Source organism: Corvus moneduloides, chromosome 14 (assembly GCF_009650955.1).
Source record: "Corvus moneduloides isolate bCorMon1 chromosome 14, bCorMon1.pri, whole genome shotgun sequence".
In the NCBI taxonomy this organism is placed as follows: domain Eukaryota; kingdom Metazoa; phylum Chordata; class Aves; order Passeriformes; family Corvidae; genus Corvus; species Corvus moneduloides.
Window position 1 is genome coordinate 12169283 of NC_045489.1, and position 19740 is coordinate 12189022.

The 19740-nt window shown below is 41.6% G+C and overlaps 2 protein-coding genes across 13 annotated transcripts in view; both read left to right on the forward strand.

Annotated features, from left to right (window-relative positions):
* LOC116450822 (phosphatidylinositol-binding clathrin assembly protein-like) overlaps positions 1-8732 on the forward strand; it is a 29068-nt gene extending 20336 nt beyond the window's left edge. For 3 of the 9 annotated variants that reach the window (XM_032123648.1, XM_032123655.1, XM_032123656.1), the window contains 7 exons: positions 596-727; positions 844-874; positions 1343-1463; positions 3380-3403; positions 3531-3587; positions 3915-4022; positions 4592-8377. In XM_032123648.1, the coding sequence (XP_031979539.1) occupies positions 596-727; positions 844-874; positions 1343-1463; positions 3380-3403; positions 3531-3587; positions 3915-4022; positions 4592-4606 (488 nt within the window). In that variant the 3' untranslated portion in view covers positions 4607-8377. Of the gene's footprint in view, positions 1-595; positions 728-843; positions 875-1342; positions 1464-3379; positions 3404-3530; positions 3588-3914; positions 4023-4591 lie in introns of all 9 variants that reach the window. The other 6 variants (XM_032123653.1, XM_032123657.1, XM_032123649.1 and 3 more) reach the window with 5 other exon arrangements.
* Positions 8733-9893: 1161 nt separating this feature from the next.
* On the forward strand, positions 9894-19381 carry VBP1 (VHL binding protein 1). 4 transcript variants are annotated; one of them, XM_032123638.1, is made up of 7 exons: positions 9957-10022; positions 12000-12063; positions 14017-14141; positions 14739-14805; positions 15270-15368; positions 17105-17294; positions 17407-18179. In XM_032123638.1, the coding sequence occupies exons 3-7, from the start codon at positions 14035-14037 to the stop codon at positions 17436-17438; spliced, it is 495 nt and encodes a 164-aa protein (XP_031979529.1). In that variant the 5' UTR covers positions 9957-10022; positions 12000-12063; positions 14017-14034; the 3' UTR covers positions 17439-18179. The 4 variants fall into 4 exon arrangements, with proteins under 4 accessions (XP_031979526.1, XP_031979527.1, XP_031979529.1 ...); XM_032123637.1 differs by having other exon boundaries at positions 9958-10022; positions 12000-12083; XM_032123635.1 differs by lacking the exon at positions 12000-12063 and having other exon boundaries at positions 9894-10022.
* The last annotated feature ends 359 nt before the right edge of the window (positions 19382-19740 follow it).

Genomic DNA, 19740 nt, shown 5'->3' on the forward strand with positions numbered 1-19740 from the left:
GCATAATGGCTATTGTAGTTGAAAATTTAATAACTTAATATATTTGCAAGGTGATTATGGGCTGATAAGAGGCAATCAGTTCAGTTCTAGTTATTTACTTTAAAATTAGCTTTGACTGATTTAATTCTCTGTGTAATAATTGTTTCCTCTCTCTCTGGGGGAACAAACTTTGAACGTGGCCCACTGGATGTCTCCTAATGGGTAAGCTCGTATTCATTTGTCTTCTGTGCTTTCTCTTGATGCATGATGATGACTTCCCTCTGACTCCATTGAGAGGCAGAGCACTTGCAGAAGTGCAGAACTAGTTGTGTCTGTTGCTTGAAGAATACCTGAGTTAGTCTTTCTCTTCTGTAAAGTATTGTTGAAGTACAATTAAAGATTCTTTTAGATTAGTAGGTACAATATAGTATTACATGAAAAATAAGTTAAACTATGCTTCTATCAAAGTCTTAAATACTTTCATTATGTTGAACCTTCACATATAAATGCTCAAATTAGTGTTCTATAAAGAAAATACCTCCCTGGCCTATGGATGTAGTTTATTAAATGCAGTGTAACCATTCTGTTAACAGTTGCTTTTATTTTCTTTGTTTAGGTTTTAACTTTCTAGATGATGTGTTGCAACCCACCGTACCACCACAAAGTCAAAGAGCCACTGTAGCCAGCCAGCAAAGTGGAAAAATTTTGGCAAATGACCTTGATTCTTCACTTGCTAATCTAGTAGGAAGTAAGTGTGAAACTTTTAAAATTAGCTTTCCCATTTGTTACTGAAAGTAAAACAAGCTTTTTTTCCCTCCCAAATTAAAACACTTAAGGATTTTGTCTGTTTCTTTTCCCCCACAGATCTTGGCTTTGGAGGAACTCCATCCAAAAAGTAAGTGCATATATGTACTTAGAATATTCTCACATGACTATTTGATAGTCTCTGGCACTAACATGGCAAGAATCTCAACTCTTGAAATAATCTGAAATAATTGAGAAGTGCATTGGAACATAGTGTTTGTGGTCAGCCACTGTAACACAGTGAAGTAGCTCACTTTAGTTAGTTTTGCAATTCCTGTATTTTTATTGAAGTGTTTTTATGAAACACTCTTAAGAGTTACATCAGACTCCAGTTATTATATTGTACAGTGCAGTACTGATAGTTCACTTTTAACATAAACAGAACCCCCAGATTTCACACTTACTGGAGAACAGATACATAAGTAATTACTGAAAATCCTGAGTGTTTCTTCAGATTTCATCTGTGTGCATGCATTAAGGCATGTTTTGGTTTCCTGTTATGTTGTCTTACTCTAGCTGTTGCCCCTCCATGAAAACTAACACCGTGGTTTCATTTTAGATCAGATATGCAGTGGTCTCAGCCTACAGAGAAAAAACTTACTGGTGGAACAAACTGGCAAGCAAAAACAAGCACATCAACCACATGGAACCCGACTCCCTTACCCACTATTCCACACATGGTAATTTCTGTACTATGCAATCACACTTCATTCTAGCAAATTCTGCTTCTCTGCTTGAGTTAATTTATAAAGGACAAAAAGGCATTTGATACAAGACTGGGGGTAGCAGGGAGTGCTCATAGGGTCACACTGAATGAGGTAGAGATTTTAGCATGCATTACTTCCCCTCACTGTAAACCTTGTCCATTAAGGACAAGTGAAAGTCTGATTACCTGTCTCAGTTCATAAATTCTTTTTGGATTGAAATAAATGATCCCAGTCCAGAAAATTCCTGATGTGCATGTTTGAAATACTCCCATTCCCCCTCCCACGCACATGTGCACACAAACATCCACCTTTAAGAATCCTGAGAATGCGTTTTAAGGGCAAAACTGCTGTTCCTTCCAGTCTTTGTTCCTTTTTCAGTTTTATCATTAAAAACTGCTGCAACCCCTGCAAGGCACCTTAATAATGAGGTCAAGCAGCACTCTGGACTTTTGATAATGCTCAACAGCAACTTCGTATTTTTAACACAGTACGAAATGTTAAGTGTATCTTTTATAGTTACTTAAATGAAGAATTTTCATTTCTAGGAGGGATATTTGTAGGCAACTGACTTTTCAATGCTTTTAAAAGAGATTTTTCAAGTGTGTTGTATTTATAATATATTCATATAAATATGAATCACTTCTAAAATATAGCTGTCTTAGAGGGAAGTAGAATGTTCATCTCAGTTATGCATACAACTAGGATAATTACCACATTTGCTGTGAATTTTGGACTGCTGTCTGACTTAATTTTGCAATAAGAACAGTTCTGCTCTAATGCTTGTTTTCCTTGTCTTACATGACTATGCTCATTCAGAATTAGAAAAGTTGAATACAGTATTAAATCCAGTATTGGATTCAAAAATGAGACTTAAAAATTTTGATGAGAGGGCACAGTTTTATTGCACTTCATGTAAGATTTTTTTGAGACCATATGATCTCTTTATCCTGTCTAGGTGCTCTAGAATGTGTTGTTAGAGTGCCGATGCATTTTTAGTTCTGGAACATAGGGGGGTACCTTACTACCTGTTGATCACTGTGGATTTAAAGTTATGTTTTTATATCATGTGTTCATCAGGTCTAAGCATTTGAGTGTTTTATGCCAGGTGTCTGCTCACGCATTTGCCTGGAACTCCCAACAATTAATGATGTGAAGATCTAGCTCAGCTACGAGCCTCATTAAAATCTGTGCCCCAGAACTGCAAATGTCTCAGTGTCCTGGCTGGGCCTCTGGCACTCAGAACTGACCCTCCAGTTCATGTACCACTGCATCCTATCCCATTGCCAAGTCTTTCATCCAGCACTTGGGTTTCAGTATAATTAGCACTGCTTAACAAAGCATGGCCTTAAGAAGCACATGCATTGCTGTGCTTGTGAACATACCCTGATATAAGGTATTTCTGGCTTAAAATGCTCTTCATTTTTCTTTTTTCATATTGTGATATGTTGCTGACATCAGTTGTTAGTATGTGGGCAACACTGACCTGACCGAACATCTGTTGCTATTCACTTCTTAAGCTGAATGGTCACTGGCTTTCTTGGTTTTTTTTTTATGTCCTTCTCACATAATGGGAGGAAGAAGGAGCATTGCATGCCATGCCCTCTAAAAGCTTCTCACACACGTGCTTGTGCAAGCAATATGCTCACATGTGGCTAGGTGTAGTAAAATTTCTAATTTTGCTGTAAGTTGTACTAGTGGTAGCTTTCTAAGCATAATTGCTGATGCTCCTGTCCTTGCACTTTTTTTCCTCACGCTTTAATTGTTTTAATAAATGAGTTGAGTGTAGTTACAGACTATTACAGTACTGGACTTGAATCCATCCCTGAGTTAGAATTTCCAGCATAAATACCTATTAAATAATTTTCTGTCTTATCCTTTTGCTATGCCAGAATGGAATACACTATCCTGGATATGTAAGTCAGTTTCTTGTAAATACATTGGTTATTTTAAGTACTGAAAAATGTGTTTTTCAAAGTTTTATATATATTACCAAGTATGCATGAGTTTCTCTAAAATATATTAAAATTTTCTTGATTAAAGGTACCTGCTCCTATCACATACCCATTGACCACACCTCAAGTGCCTGTATATGGAATGGTAAGTAACGTGCTTTGTTTTGCATTCCTGAACACTTTGTTGTCTCTGCCAGTACGTTTCATGTCACGCATTGTGATGTTCAAACCACCCTTCAAATTAAATGTATTGGCAATAGTGTGTGAAATCTGGTATGTTTCTCATACTGCATTGAAAGAGATCACTCTGAGGTTTATATAGCAGGGGTTTTTAAAAAACTTTGACTTTATTGTGTGTGTGTGTGTATCTATATGTTTATTTTCTACTATACCTAAAATGCAAAAACATGTATTTTCTGGAAGTAGTTTTAATTTTATATATTTGTTTTGTGGGTTTTTGTTCTTTTTACAGGTACCTCCTCAGGTTGGAGCTGCTCCTTTGATGGCACCCCAGTCAATGATGTATACACAGCCTGGTCTAAGGCCAACAAATCCTTTTGCACCTGTTTCTGAAACTCAGGTGAACGGTGCTCTTTAATCTTGTGATGACATTGAAACTTCAGCTTTGGTAAACACAACCAAATGCTTCATAAAGGGCTGCTGGTGTATTTCTCCACATGAAAGTGAGGGGTTCCTCAGTCAAGGGCAGGAGCTTTTGCTGGTGAGGAGGCAAATTCAGATGATGAAATTGCAGGAAACAAGGAAGAAAGTAAAAAGCAGATTTTTGCCCCTCACTGTTTCAGTATTAAGCAAACAGGGGCGGTGAAGGTATGTAGGTTTCAGTCTCCCTATGACATTAGCTGGGTACTTGGTTTAGTCATACTGACCAGACCAGTGTTGGAAGCTTCCTGAAGGATCAGGTGATGGGGGATTGAAAAAGACATGGACAAGAGATCATTCACACTGGAGAAACTATATTCCCATCATCCAGATACCTTGGTCTTAATATTCTTTGGGTTTTTTTTGAAGTGCCAAAGCCAATAGACTTAACTTATAAGTAACAAGGCGGTCAAATAGATTCATTATTCTAAAACACTGGGAAACTATTTGTTATGTAAGTGGCATTAATATGTAATCTTTGTTTCACAGATACAGTTTATGTAGAGCCACCAAAGCAACAAGATGTGAGAACAACCAAATACTGGTAAAAAAAGAAAAGACTGAATTTCAATCTTTCCATGATGTATTCCTGAACAGGGCAACTGTTTATTCCCTGTATAATACAATATTATTTTGACCTGCAATGCTTTAGAGATTCTTGTTTATAACAGTCACTGCAGTGTGAAGTCATGGTTGTTCCCTGATTTTTTTTTTTTTTTTTTTTTTTAAACTGCTCAGCAGAAAACGTATTTTTATTGAGGTTGACTCAGAAGGTGCAAGCTGGATTATCATCTTCAAAATTGAGGAGAAGGTCACATGATTGCTCTACAACCTTAATCATCAGTGGATTACTTTAGGAATTGACTGAGGATGTCAAAACTATTTATTTTATCCATCAATTCTGTGGCTGTTGTAACCAAGACACAACATAAATCAAGTTGAGCAATAAAATTTTTATGTGCTCTAATAAATACTCTGGTAGAGCAATGCTTGCATTATCATAAAGCCAATATTGTGTGAAATCAGACAGCTTTTTCACATTAGAATAGCTTATAGTAATTTGCAAACTTTATAATGTGAGTTTGAAATGCTGTGAATCAACAAGAGACATATTACATAGATAGATAGCTATAGTAAAAATAATAAATTGCTCCGTTGGTATGTCAGTATTACAGGGCTAAGTAAAAAGAGCCAGCAGCTGCAAGGCTGCAAGTCTGTGGTGGAGCAGGGGAAACGAGAGTGGCACAGAACAGCTCACACAGCCTCCAGCAGGTGCCAGCAGCTGCCCTTCCATGGGTGCCTTCCCTGAGGTGGCATCTCCCACCACGGGCTCAGGGAAGAGCAGCCTTGGGAGCCAGTAGCTGTCGCTGCCCCAGCCACAGCACACAGGAGCAGTTTGAGAGTCTTGTTGATAACTGTAGTAGAGGCAAGAGAGCCAGTTCTTCTTTCTAAAGTCCATTAGGTCAAAAGAATCAAACCTTGCAATCATGCTGACACTTGTGAACTGCCAACTATTTTGAAATTATCCAGCTGTAGAGAATAGCTTGTGTTTCTTTTCTGAAATAAGAACCTAGTTATAAACCATATAAAAATAATTATTTTTAAATGTGTAAATATGTGTAAACTTTTAGATAATTGTTTCTTTGATGCTGCAGAAATCTTTTTCTTCTGTAGTAATTTCAACGTAAAAATGCTACGTTAAGAAATCCAGACTCTTTTTGAGAGGAAAATCTTTAAAATCAACTAATTTATGAAGAATGCTGTTCACAATGGGTCAGATGTGTGCAGACTTCTGGCACATATTTTGTATTTAAGAATCTTCCTCCAGAACTGAAATTGGCTATGAAAATGCCTTATCTTGTATTTTTCACTGTCTGATAAAAGTGGTAGCATTAAAAAACCCCAAGTTATAATTAAGTAGATAGAAGTGGGAGCAACTTTTCCTCCGGAAGTTTTGTGGCAAAATGCAATGAAAAGCTCTCCTGTAAAATTACTTCTAATAATGATTCATATTACAGCTGAGTTTTCTATTGCTACAATAAATAGACCTCCAGAGCAGTATGTCTTTTATCCTTTGGGGTGTCTGTAATTGCAGAAATACCTGACTCTCACCATAAATGCAGATAGGCCTGAGAATCTTGTCAAACTCCCCTGTAGATTCCTCACAGTGAGACAACCCTTCTCTTTTTCCAAATACTTCATTCTGTCCAAAGAGTGCAAAAGTAGTATTTCTTAACCCTATGGTAAATATTTTGCCAAATGAATCAATACAAAAGAAGCAAAATAAAACTCCACTCCTCAACCCTTGGAATCTGTAGCTGCTAATTTCCTGGAAAATGAAACCCTGCAGAAATTTAAAACTTGGTGTTCCTTGATGTGTATTGATTTTGAAAGAATTTGGACAAGTATATGGCAGTTTAATGTTCAAGTTTGAATTACTAAGGGCTTCAAGCTTTAATCCACCTTTATTGGGTTGAACAATTGTACAATTTTAAGCCAATGAGTTCTTCAGTGCCTATAGTTGCCCTCCACATGATGAGGGAATAGATGTCCTTTAGAATGGGTCATTGTGTTGAGGGGACTGTTCATTTAAGAAATAGTGAATTCCATAGATTTATTCAGCAATCAAAAGTCTTGTGTTCAAATAGACCAGTCCATGTAATTATAAATGTCTGGGCATTAATGGCGGAGGTGAGAGTGCTACAAGCAGGCAGTTCTTGTAAGCTGTTAGGTTTTTTCTTATACTGAGTTGTATAAGTAATAATTTGTTATTTTAATAAAATGTGCAAATAAATGCCTGGCAAGCAGTATATATTGTTACAACTTTATTGCAGAGCATTCTGAATATCTGGAAGATACTTGGCTCAGAAATGGATTTAGTACTGGATAATAGTTTGCACTACTTCTGATTTGCTCTGGATCTTTTAATGGTTCTTCTGGTCTGCTTTCTTGTAGCAAAGCTGTCTGATACCAACTTAATTAGTATTAAAAAAGGAGAAACAGCCACAAAGTATGTTTTAAAAACTTAATAACCTACCTTCTTTTGTTGCTTTGAAACACAGCTTTCAGCTTGATCCTTGTGAAGCAGAGATCACTTTGCACCTTCTCTCTGCACATGAGTGCACAGGACTGGGTTTTGCCCACCTCTTCCTTGTGCATATATTGGAACACATAAAATCGCAGAGTATGTGCTTAAATCATATACATGAGAAGTGAAAACCAAGGACTTAGGATGCTGTCAAGGCTTGTTATGGCTCAGAACTTATTCTCCACAAAAAGCCCCACTTTGTTGTTCTTGAGGGTGACTGTATCCAGCCCACAGGAGCTGCGAATAGCAGTTGGGATGAGTGAAGAGAGATGTATATAAATGTGACTTTCCTTCCAACTCGTTGGATCAGAATCATGTTCTGAATACTTCAGGAAGCTGGTAACTAAGGTGTCTTTCCATGTTTGTCTGAACAAGGAAGGAAGACTTTGATATGTGCTGTACGCTTTGCATTATTGTGCTTTAGTGGGTCACTTGAGCCTCACTGTTGGGACTTGATGCTGCACAGGCAGGCTCTCTGTCATGGAATAGGATAATTTCTGAGGGACTTTGGAAAGGTGAACTGTGTGAGGCCTCTTGGACTTGGGTGTGTACCTCTCTAAATAACTGGGGTTTTCTAATGTTCTCTAGATATAGTTTGACTTTGCCTCCAAGAAGTTATGGATTTTTTTAAAATAAATTTTGGACATGTGTACTGGAAAAATCTCAGTTCTGTGCACATAGTGGTGGAATATTTATAGGTAAAAATTACAAATGGACTTCTGTTTAAGGAAAAAAAAACAAAACCAACAGCAAAAACCACACACACAAAAGTAACAACAACAGAACTTCTGACTACAAGATTGAATACAGGGTGTATCTATTCCCAGCTGGATTTTTTGATGTGTGGCAGGGAGGGGGGGTTACAAGTAGAATAGTATGCACTGTGGATCAGTGCTTAATTTGTACATAAAAAGGAAAACCTTGTTTGGGGTAGTTTGTATTGTAAGGATAACATCTAAAGGCACTGTATCAGTCATTTATTTCCATTTAAAGATTATATTTTTGAGCAATGGAAACTGTACATGTTATCATTTATACATTACTGATAGCTAGGAACATAGAAAACCTGTTGCTATGACTCTGAGGATGTATCTGACTTGTCATTGATCTGTACATGGCAGCATCACTGTTTTATGCAGACTTTCATGATCATTTATTTAAAGAGATTGTAGTAACTGGTACAGTTACAACAGGAATTGTAACGTCAAATCTTTCAGTATATCTCAGATGTGTATCCTTGTGATTAAGCTTAATCCTTTACCAAATGTTTGGCTGGAATTTCATCTTGGAGCAATGACAAAATAGGTGCTGGAACAGATTTCCCTCACCCCAACCCACACTTTATTTATTTAATAGGTCTTGTTTTGTACGTTTTGTTTTCCCCCATGACAGGTTTGTGCCTTTTACTGGATATTTATTTAAAAGGAGCTATGATAATTTAGGTTGCTTTTTTTCAGATGTATTCTTGTACAGCTGTTCCTTTATGTGAGTTCCTTCATTTTATAAGAATACAGAATGTGTGAAAAATACACTAGCCACAAACCGGAAAAAAAAATCCAAGGGTTTATGTTCTATGAATAATTTTTTTAAAAAGAAGCCTAAGCACAAGACTGGCTGTGTTGATATTTTAATTGTGGAACTTCACAGTTTGTTAATACGCAAATTGTTCATTTTTTTAAAAATTGCTCATATCCAATGATTTGATGAAACAAGTTTTGGAAAAAAATAAACTTTGGCATATGCAAGGTGTGTGTATGTGATCATTTTTTGTGTTCTCAGTTTCTATAGGGCTGATAGCTATGGCTGAATTAGGGTGCTTGATTAGCTTGTTACTCCTTTCTGTTCACATTGGCTAAGAGACGGCTCCGAGACTGAGTTCTGGTTGAGTTTGCCTAGAGCTGGATTCATTCCCAACCATCATCAGTCCAGCAGTGTGCAGGGCCTGGAATGGCCAGGCTAAGGACGCGTGGCTGCTGCAGGTGCTCCTTGTTTCTAAATTCGAAAATGCTATTTTTAATAGTTGTATTTTTGTTTCTTTAGGTTGCAGAGACCTGTTTTCAGTTCTGAGCTTGGACTACTTAATAGTTGGTTCGTGTTGTGCCACACTTCAGTCTCAGTGCAGAAGCACGGGGCAGCAGCAATGAGCTGTGGGGCCCAGGGCCCGGCCTGGCGCTGGCACAGCGGATCGCTGTCCCTCCCAGGAGCGGCAGGAATTCACTGAACGCACGAGCAAGGGGAAATCTATGCGCGTAAACACAGGGCAAGCAGTATTGGTGATCCTTTAGAAATGTTTATTGTAAATTGTTAGAGGCATTGCTCCTGTTTGTTGTGTCTGGCTTGTTCGACAACGTCTGCGCTCAGGGAAAGGCTGCAGCTGCGTTTAGAAACAACGGCGCTTCCTCCATAGGCAGAAGCAGAGGCTGGGATAAGGGACACCCCGTTCCCGTCTTTCCTGCCCACCGGTCTATTGGCACGGGACCCCCTCCCCGGGACGGGGCAAGCAGGGCACTCGTAGTTCCCGCCGCCCCAGGCGGCCCTGCTGCCGGCCCCTTCCCCTTCCTGCCGGAGCTTTCCCCTTCCCGCCCCGCCTTCCTCGCCCTCAGCGGCCCTGCCCCGCCCCGGCCCCGTCCCGCCACCCATGGGCGGTGCCCTGGGGCTGCCCCCGCCTCGCGGCCGCTCGGCGCCCACGTGATGACGAAGGGCCCCGGCGTCCTGGCGCACGCCGCGCACGCCTCTTCCGTTTCCAACATGGCGACTGCCGAGGGCAGCGAGGCGGCGGCGGCGGCGGGCGGGAGGCGTGGCCCTCTCGGCATCCCGGAGGCGGCGTTTGTGGTGAGCGGGGCCGGCGAGCGGGGCTGGGCAGCCCCGAGGCGGCGTTCCTGGGGAACGGGGCCGAGGAGTGGGGGCTGTGCTCCGCCAGCCGGGCCCGGCCCCCGTCAGGCGGCACCTCGGCGGAGTCACGGGCGGGCGGGCGGTGCCCGAGGGGCGCGGATGGCGGAGGCCCTTCGCAGCCTCAGTCCTGGGCCTTTTCGCGGGCCAGTTGCCCTGTTTCGATCCCAGCCTGGCGTTACTGAGCATTATGCACCTTACAAGAAGCTCAGCTCCCCGCGTTTAGCAGTATCGCGTTGTTGCACTGCCGGACCCAGGGCAGTGAGCAGCGTGTTGTGAGAGCCCTCCTGGCACACGCTGCGCGGGGCACGCCTTGCCGCTCCTGTTCCACGGATCACCTGCCGTGCTCCAGGCACCTTTCCATACATCTTCCTCTCTTAAAAAAAAGTTTTAGACTGCGGACAAGATTCACTTTTCAGAAGCACCCATGTGTTCTTGAAAACCAACAAATGTGTCCTCTGGAAAGCAGGCAGAACTTGTTTATCCGACTTTAAAAACTGATATACCAAGCATTTGATGATTCTGTTGAGTGGCTGAAAAGGAGTCAGTGGCTTATGCAGTGACATAATCTCACAATCATCTTTTGTTCACTTTCAGCTCTGAGCTTACTCTTGGTACACTATCTTGATTGCTGTTTTATTTCCATTGATCAATAACTATTGATCAGAGTGGCTGAACCTGGCTGCCTTGGTGGTCTCAGGAAGTGCTGGATGTCTGCCCCATCTGATACAACTGCTTTTATAGAAATAAATTGGTTTGATTTGCATTTTGGTAGTGCTTGTACCGCTGATGTGTCTTGTCTGGGCATAGGGCCTGACCAGGCAAGTATGGTGCGTTTGCTTTCAGTGGTCTAGTTCCTCCTTTTCCTTTAAGGTTTTTTTAAAAATAACTGGGATCTGGCAAATCCTAACTGGGCTGGAAAACCGTTGCTGCTTCCAGTTGACTTCCTTCCATGCCTTGTGGGAGACCATCATAGATGAAAGTGAAAGGGAATGGCCGTGTCTTTAGCTGTCCTGTGAGATCTCACTGATCCTGACAGAGGAGAACTTGTGGTCTGGCTGACTGCAGTGCAGGTGGCCACCCTGCAGGAAACAGGTGACTAGCCTCAGCAAACACTTAAAGGCATCTGTCACATCCCTCATTCCATGCTGGGGGCTGCCTTTGTAGCTGTTGTGTTTAGTTCCATGTTTTTTCCTTTCAATACCCATGTCTGAAGTATCATGTGTGCTGTACCACGCGGCTCTGAGAGTTCTGGGGCTGTGCCTTAGTCCTGTGCTTCTCTTCAGTTCTTCATAACCTTATGTCTGGATCTAAATGTCTTGGAAGTTTCCTAATTCTCAGTTTTGAGAGGTGCTCTGATCAAATACAGGTGTGTCTGCAGAAGAGCTCCTCGATGGTGATCGTAGAGTACTTGGATGCAGATGTTAAGATAGACCTTCTTTTATTCAAAATAAGCCTACACTAGGAAGTTGTAATGGTATTCTGCTCTGCAGAGTGAAAACACTTCTGTCTTGAGGGTAGGTTTTACGAGAGCTTTTTTCCTTCAGAAAATAGGTTTCTATTTCAAAAACATTTAAAGACCTGCTGATCACTTGCTTGACATTTCCCCCCTCCCCCTCACATGCTGCATGGGCAGCCTTACTGTGAATCTTGTCTTCAGAGATGTTTTCTCTAAATGTCTTGGTTCAATAGAGGCTCTTCACACAATTTATGGCGGATGTCTTATCTGAGGCAATTGATCTGTGAATTCTTGTCCCTCTCCAGGTTTCAAATGATGTTAAGCACTCAGATTAAGTAATGTTAAGACACGAGGTTTTACTGGATAACATACTCTCCAAACAGAACTTTCGGCTCTGGTGGTTTTGAGCTGTTGCCCAGACATTTCCAAATAAAATGCCTTCTTTGTTCTGCCTTCTTCAGCAGGTGTGAGGATGCAGATCTGCAAACGCGTGTCTCTTGTCATGTTGTCTGCACATGCCCCCAGGTGATGAAGCTCTCTGCAGAGTGAGTGCCTGCAGCTCTTATTTGGGTCATCTCTCAGAACTGTAGGGACACGTGGGAATGCGCTATCCTGCTGCATTTCAGGGGTTCTACAGAACATTCCTGTGGCTAGGCTTGAAGTTTGCAAAATGGTGTTTTGCCAGTGAATTTTCTTCCTAAAAAGATAGAGATGAGTTTTGGCAGGTCCTTGCAGAATCTGTAAGGTGATTCTGCAGTAGAGGTGCTGTGGAATGCACCACAAGGTGGGGATCCTAATGGCTTTGACAGCCAGCTGTGCCTCAAAGCTGTTCTGGTCAAGCTTAAGGAAGCAACTGTGCCTCAGCCTTGCAGATGTGGAGCTGGGACAAGAGCCTGACCAGCAGGCTTGGAAGCTGGAAAACCTTGGGAGTAAATCTGAGCCCACCTTGAAGTGGGGCATTATGTAGTGGAAGGAGATCACCAGTATATAGGGGGCCTGGACTTGCTTCTGGATTCACTTCTGGGCATCTGTGTTTCAGGAGGATGAGGACTGTGTCCCATCCCTGTGCACAGACAGACGGGAGCTGAGGCAGAGCTGGGTGCCGGGCAGGCTGTGGGGGGAGCTGCTGCCCACCCGCTTTTGCTTTCTGCCCTGGATGATTTCAACGAGCAGAGCTGCTTCCACAAGAGGGAGTTTCATTTCACAGTGTCCTCAGGCCTCACTTCTACAACATTTTCCCAAACCTAATCCTTGTTTTCTTTGTTGAAAGCTTCTCTGTGAGCTTTATCCAGAGGCAGAAATGCTTCCTAGACTGTGAGGTAGCTCGAGGCATTCCTCAGGCAGTCTGAGGCGTGGTCTCTTGAGTTTGGATCTACCACCTGGACAGTGCTGTCTGCTGCAGGGTGTGGAGTTTTTGTTCTGCTACAGATTTCCTTAATGATAAAGAAGGCAGGGACTTCTTACCAGATTCAGTCATTTCATAGTAAGTTTCTTCAGCCAAGAGAGTTACGGTGTCATAATGAGGGGGAGCAGCTCCATGTCCGATATCACTTCAGTGACATATTGCAGTCTTTTTCTGGTGTGAAACTTCTGGAATGGAGACACCAAGTTCAAAAGGAGGAGCTGACGAGGCCTGTGGTAGGGCTTCTATCATGTTTTACTGAGCTGTGTAGACAAGTAAGGGCAGAATTACCTCAGTGGGAGAGTGGGGTCATCTATAATTATGTGTGTAAATGGTGGCAAGGTCAGAAACGTGTGGTTGGTCCCTGGACTGATGTAACTTTCAGAGGCTGGGAACATTGTCCCCAGGCAGGTGAACTGCTTCCTAGGATTCTGAAGGAGGCACATGTTGAAGTTGACATCCTTGCTGGCTTGGGTCTGTCTTTGGCAGCATTTCCAGCTGATGGTAGGACTGGCTGGAGTTGTTCTCTAGAGGTTTCTGTGGCTTCCTGCTCACTGCAGAAGGAGCTTTTGAAACCCAGCTGTTCAATTCCATAGTGCCTGTCTGAGCAGATACCTGAGCTTTGCCCCCTTTGCATCTTTCTCTGCTACAACATGCTTGATCAGGCAGTGACTCTTTTCCTTCATCAGTTTTATCCTAAATAGTTCATAATCTGGTTAGCCATGGAGAAGCATTATCCCTGCTTTACAGGTAGGTTTAGCCATGCTCTGTGGATACCCACCCCTGTAAGGTGTCACTTTACCTCAGGCAGGACTGAAAGCACCACTAGCCATGTACCCACAAATATGGTTATGAAATAATCCTTGCACCTATCTCTTGGTTCCCTACCAAAAAAAAAAGTAGGGGGAAATAAAGAGGTGACTAAAAAAAGAAACAAAATGCTTTTGTACTCCAGAAAACGTTTGTTTGCATTTCAAACTCCCCCTGGATGTAGCTGCAGTAAGTTGATAGCATGTCTATGTCTAGGATTTCCATAAAACTCTTCTAACACTGAGGGCTTCTTTCTCCCCTTAAAGGAAGATGTAGATTCCTTTATGAAGCAGCCTGGAAATGAGACAGCAGATGTAGTTCTTAAGAAGTTGGATGAGCAGTATCAGAAGTACAAATTTTTGGAACTTAATCTTGCTCAAAAGAAAAGGAGGTAAGTCATAATTTTTGCAGAACTGGGAAATGTTTAGCACAGTTCTATTTTTTTTTAAATAATAAGTCTAGTGGCCAGGAAGGCCATGGGGATGCCAGTGCCTCTGCCAGGGCTGTCGGGGAGAGCGATGCCTTCAGCTCTACAGAGCTTTTGCTGCAGAGTCCTGTGGCTCTCACTGTCTGTCGGAACAGTCCATGAACCTCAGAAGGAACACTCTTGTTTTGTTTTACCTGAAGTGGTTTCTACCTATATTTCTGCTGAGGTTTCCCTCTCCTCTGGGAGGTGACAAATACGCAAAATGTACCATTTCAGTAAAAAGGGTCTGTTACTGTTCCTGTTCCTGTGTGTTGTGAAATCTGAATGGATTGCTGTGCTTCCAAAGCCAGCGAGCCTCGGTGTTGTGAGGGGCAGGTGAAGCTGGAGCTGAGCTGCCTTTACATGCCGTGTCTTCCTGTATTACACCTGCATTTGTAAGCCTGGAAAAAGCTGTTAACAAGTTTTTAAATGGAGGGTGGACTGTATAATAAAACTGATCACTTGTTTAGGAAACTTTGTGTCTCTGTAAAATAATAAATTATGACTGTTGTTAATTCACAGGCTAAAAAGTCAGATTCCTGAAATTAAACAGACATTAGAAATTTTAAAACACATGCAGAAGAAAAAGGTAAACTATTTTGAATATCTAATGAGTATGAGAAAAGCTAACTACCTTTCCACCCTAACAGAACACATTGCAAGAAATGTTTTGGAGAGCACACTTAATATGCCTTTATAAATAACAGAATTGTTTTTAAAGGTATGTAGTACTTTTTGAAAGCTAGTTCAAAAAAAGTTTAATGTTTGTAATGCAAACTTGACTTTTAATAGTGTATAGATTGCAGCTAAGCTTTGACTTCATCTCCATTCTTTATAGGGATTTCTGTATTGTTTTTAAATATATCTTTTAAAAATGCATTATTTTGGGAGCTCTAACTTTAATGTTGAAGTAAAGTTACATAGAATTCCACCCAAGTTAATACTGTATCAATGGCAAAAAGAAGAAAAGTGTGCTCTTTATTCTAAGTTTTTTGTCTTTGACGTAAGTTTCCAGTGAAAATAGCATTTGTAAGTTTTATCATTTGTCTTAAGGATTCCACACATCCAATGGAAACCAGATTTTTATTGGCAGATAATCTCTACTGCAAAGCTTCAGTTCCTCCTACAGATAAAGTTTGTTTGTGGTTGGGGGTAAGTAAAATGGAACTTTTTCTGAAACTGTTTCAGTAACTTACAAAAGGCTTGTTAAAGAGAGTTTTGGTTGCTGTCTCCCCTGGTGGTAGTGGGCATGATTCTATTGATGGGTGTATGGTGGAGCTGCACCCTGGCAGCAGAGCACTTCTAACCAGGCAACTTCAGTGTGTTAGTGAAGATTTCTTGTTCTATTTTATTTGGTTCCTGAGCAGTAAGACTTCAGAGAATTGTCTTTTTGCTGGATTGTTCTTTCCAAAAAGCTTGTTTGTATTCCCCTTACCCTTTCTGTCACTTTTTGGTTCAAATTACCATCCAGCATTGCCTGGCATGGGAATGTGCTCAGCAAAATAACTTAGTTTGGCAAGTAGCTTCCCATTGTCTCTATGTTATTTGTATTCAGCATCTTGCTTTCCCTTTTCATGCACCTTTTTCGGGAAAGATGGGATTTCTGTTACTCATAGGTATCTGTCAGCATTTATAATGGACTTTGCACTAAAGCCTGGTGGGATCAGGATTCACACCCCAGATTCCCAAGTACTTAAGCAATGTCGCGTTGGGGTGTTTTGAATGTAGAGGCTTCATTATAAGTGGAGATTAACCTGCTGATGCTTCTTTTGAGACTTTTAAATCATGGATGTTCCTAAATCCCAGTGTTGGCTGCCAAACAAAACCTCTTGGTTAGGACAGAAACACTGTTGACACATGAAGCATCCAGACTAATTGGGCAGTTGCTCCCAACCTCTCCCATTTCTATCATAAAAAGAAAAAAAAATCTGATACCTGTTGCTCTCAGGAGACCGTCTTCAGAATTCCTAACACTGACTTTAATGGAGCATCCCAGGTTTATTTTCTAACAGAACATCAAAGAAAGTTCATGCTATTGACAGTTCGTACTGAAAAGCTGTAATGAAATACCACACACAAACAGTTCATTTTATTTAGGTGTTCTTGGCCTTCTGCCTTTCTCCTCCTTGTTGCTTACAGTCTGTGTTGGGCTGTACATGTCACTATTACTGGGTATCTCTGCCCTCCACTTGCTTTAAAGAACAGTTTATCCAGCTCTGGCAGCTCAGTGTAGCCTTCCCTGGGGTCCCGTCAGTCACAGAATGTGCCTCTGCTCAGGGCACACTTCTTGAATGGGACAAAGCTTCACTGGTGCATTTTTACCTAATACTGCTCTGTTCTCTTGTCCTGTGGTAGCTTCTTACTGAAACAACCATGTGTGGATTAAAGACCACCACCACAGCACCAGAGAGGACTTTTATATCTGGTGTATCTTTAAACACGTGTAGTAGCTCTTGTTACTGACACTGCCACCTGTTTGTCAGCATTCCACACAGCCTGAGGTTTTTCTTGAATCCATCAAAAACTCTTTCTAGAGTTGTGTGGCACCTGAAAGATGCTGCTAAGAAATGTAAGGTCTCTCACTTTTCAAATACAGTGAGGATGAGATGCTGATGCCTGAAAGGCTGAATGTGATCCACAGGGGAAGAAATCCCTCCTTGCTTAGCTATAGGAAGAGAACTTTAAGTCAGTAGGGAGATCTGTTTCTCAGTTACTGAAGGGGTGGAGGCCTCAAGTGGATTCTGACATTGCCTGTCCTGCATCTTGTTGTCTGGCAGGACAGTCTGCTGCTAACATGATTAGTTATGAACAGTAGCCTAAAATAAGCTCAGCATGGCTTAGTCCTTACAATGCAAGAGTAAGAGCTTTTATCAATCTTTCTTTTTTAGGCCAATGTGATGCTTGAATATGATATTGATGAAGCTCAGGCTCTGTTAGAGAAGAATTTGTCAACAGCTACAAAAAACCTCGATCTTCTAGAGGAAGACCTGGATTTTCTCAGAGATCAGTTCACCACTACAGAAGTCAGTATCCTTTTTGTTCACGGGGGAGGAGATGTATGTGAAAGCCAACATCCAGGTGATGACCAACTTTGTGATGTGTTTTTATCTTAGACTGGCTGCCCTCAAAACTCTGTAGCACCTGTGAACTTTAACTGTCCTAGCAATGAAATGGAATATTGTGTTTGCAGGGCTGAGTTGGAGGTTGGTGTGTGAGATGTAGCAAAGCTTGTATTTGTGTCATCATGAAACCTACTGCAGTGGTTGCAACTCAGACTGACTCCAGAGAGAGTTGGAAGTGTGGATTGATGCCCAGGTGACCACTTCAAAGCACAGTGAGCCTTCCTCTAGAGCATATGAATATTGTTCTTCGGACTGTCGCCCATCACACCCTTTGCAGCTGCCTCCAAGCAGCACAAGCCTTACTGCAGCAAGCCTGGGACTGGCTTAGGCTGTGCTCAGTGGTTTTTTAATTTCTTCATACTGTCATGAAACACCTCCTAGGTGTGTGGGGTTGTTTTTTACACTTAAATCTGTTTTAATGAGTGTGGCCATTAACTGAAGCATTAGATTTAGTTTAATGAAGGCACAACTGCTTGTTCTTTCAAGTTGACCCTTGAGCTGTCTTAGTGTTGCAGGAGTTTGGGATGCCTGAAAGAGGCAAATACAGCTGATATGGGCAGCTTGACTGAAATCAGCAAAGAATTGGGCAAAACTAAAAGTGTGTTTCTCTGCAATATCTTTATGGATGTTTTTTAAGTAATGATATAAATACTGCAATTACCAACAGTTACTAGTATTCTTGAGTGTTGAAGCTTTGCACCAAGTCAGCCCTTTCATGAAATGGTTTCTATACTGACTGTTACAACTAAGTGGCCAACTCTGTAACCTGCTTTTACTCCTTTTTTAAAATTTTTTTTTTTCCTCTTTTCTGATAGCATGAGCTGTTTCCTTAATTCCACGCCCTCAGATATGGCTAGAGTTTATAATTGGGATGTAAAGAGAAGAAACAAGCAAGACCCTTCCAAAAACAAAGCATAATTTTGCCAATTTTAAATGTGGTTTCAATTTCCAAGTATTTTTTATTTAAACACCCCCAAATTTCATTCAGGACTGAGTTACTTTCAGCATTTCAGTAAATGGTAAAATATATAAAGATTAATGGTGAGCACCATTTTATTTATTTGTAAACTCAAAATTTGGTTTCATGCATGCTTCATGAAATGAATTATTTGAAAAGGCACCACACAGTCCAGCAAAGGACGTAGTATTTTGATCGGACCAGTCTGTCATAAATAAATTCCTACCTGAAAGCCTGTCTGAAAAGCTGAGGGGCATGTATGAAATGGAGCCTTACATGTTTGCAGGCTAAGGCAATGCAGGGGTTTTCTTTTTCATCTCTGTACAGCTGATGAAGTTAACTTTGACTTGGGCTGGGAAGATGTGCAGCTGTAATGTTCTAGGAAACAACAAAACTAGAGTGGAATCATGGGGTTTGTTTCAGTCAGTTAATGGCAGCACCAGTCTGTAAGCATTCCTGGATATCCACTTTGGATAAACTTGTAGTAGTAACTGTGGGTTAGCCAACTGTTACTGAGCTCTCAGCACTTCACATGCAGCAGTTTGTGGTTTGTCCTCAGAGGGCAGTGGGAAAGGAGTGAGCAGCACAGGGGATGTCAAGTCTGCAGGTCTCACCCCTTCTATTTCATACATGTGCACACGTTGGTTGTTTCGGCAAATGCATTGAACAAGGACACCCAAGAGCCCACAGCTTATGAGAGCCCACAGCTTATGAGAGCCCCCCTTGGCCCAGATGTCCAGTTCAAATGTCTGAACGCAGCCTCCCAGGTGGTGAAACCTGTGTTACATCGGGATGGTTGACTGGAACATGGCCTCTGGTGGTACAGCTGGAGTATTTTTTTGGTCCTTACAAAGCCTTGCGAGATTGTTGCCTTTTGCCTTAGCAGTTTCTTTCTAAAATGAAATGCTCAGTGGTGATGTCAGTGGCTAATAATCACATTCTGTGACTGAGAGTACAGGTTTCACTGCAAAATAAATGCAAATGTTAACTGTTCAATCTTCATGTAAGAAACAATATACCTGTAAATTTTTTGTACTTTTATTTCATGATATTAAAATAGTAAAACTAAACAGTTGTGGCAACCAGCTGTTTTTGTGCATCTTTCTTTGCGTGAAAGTCATGAATGTGATGTGAGAGCTTTTATGTTTCCCTCCCTTAACTGGGCGTGGGGGGTGAAAAATTCCACTGAAGCAGCAGACGTGAAAAGTGTGGCTGCTGGATCCTGAATGAAAGGGGGAGTGTGAGTCAGCACATCTGAATTAGTGACTGAAAGCAAGTGTTTTACCAGCACTGTGTCTGCCAAAGAGTGAGCTGCAGGGAAGGGCAGAGAGAAGGTAAACCCTCAGCACTGGTCACCAAAAAGAGCCTGGCCTCATCCCTTCCTTCCCCAGGGCAATGCTGTTCATTTCAGTGGCTGTGGCTGCGGCAGAGCAATGTGGAGCTC

Excerpts from the sequence above, each read along its gene's own strand:
- VBP1 (XM_032123635.1), top strand. The coding sequence starts at position 9,939 with ATGGCGACTGCCGAGGGCAGCGAGGCGGCGGCGGCGGCGGGCGGGAGG. Across the intron at positions 14,806-15,269 it reads AACACATGCAGAAGAAAAAG|GATTCCACACATCCAATGGA; the intron begins GTAAACTATTTT and ends ATTTGTCTTAAG. Across the intron at positions 17,295-17,406 it reads ATGTGAAAGCCAACATCCAG|GGCTGAGTTGGAGGTTGGTG; the intron begins GTGATGACCAAC and ends TTGTGTTTGCAG.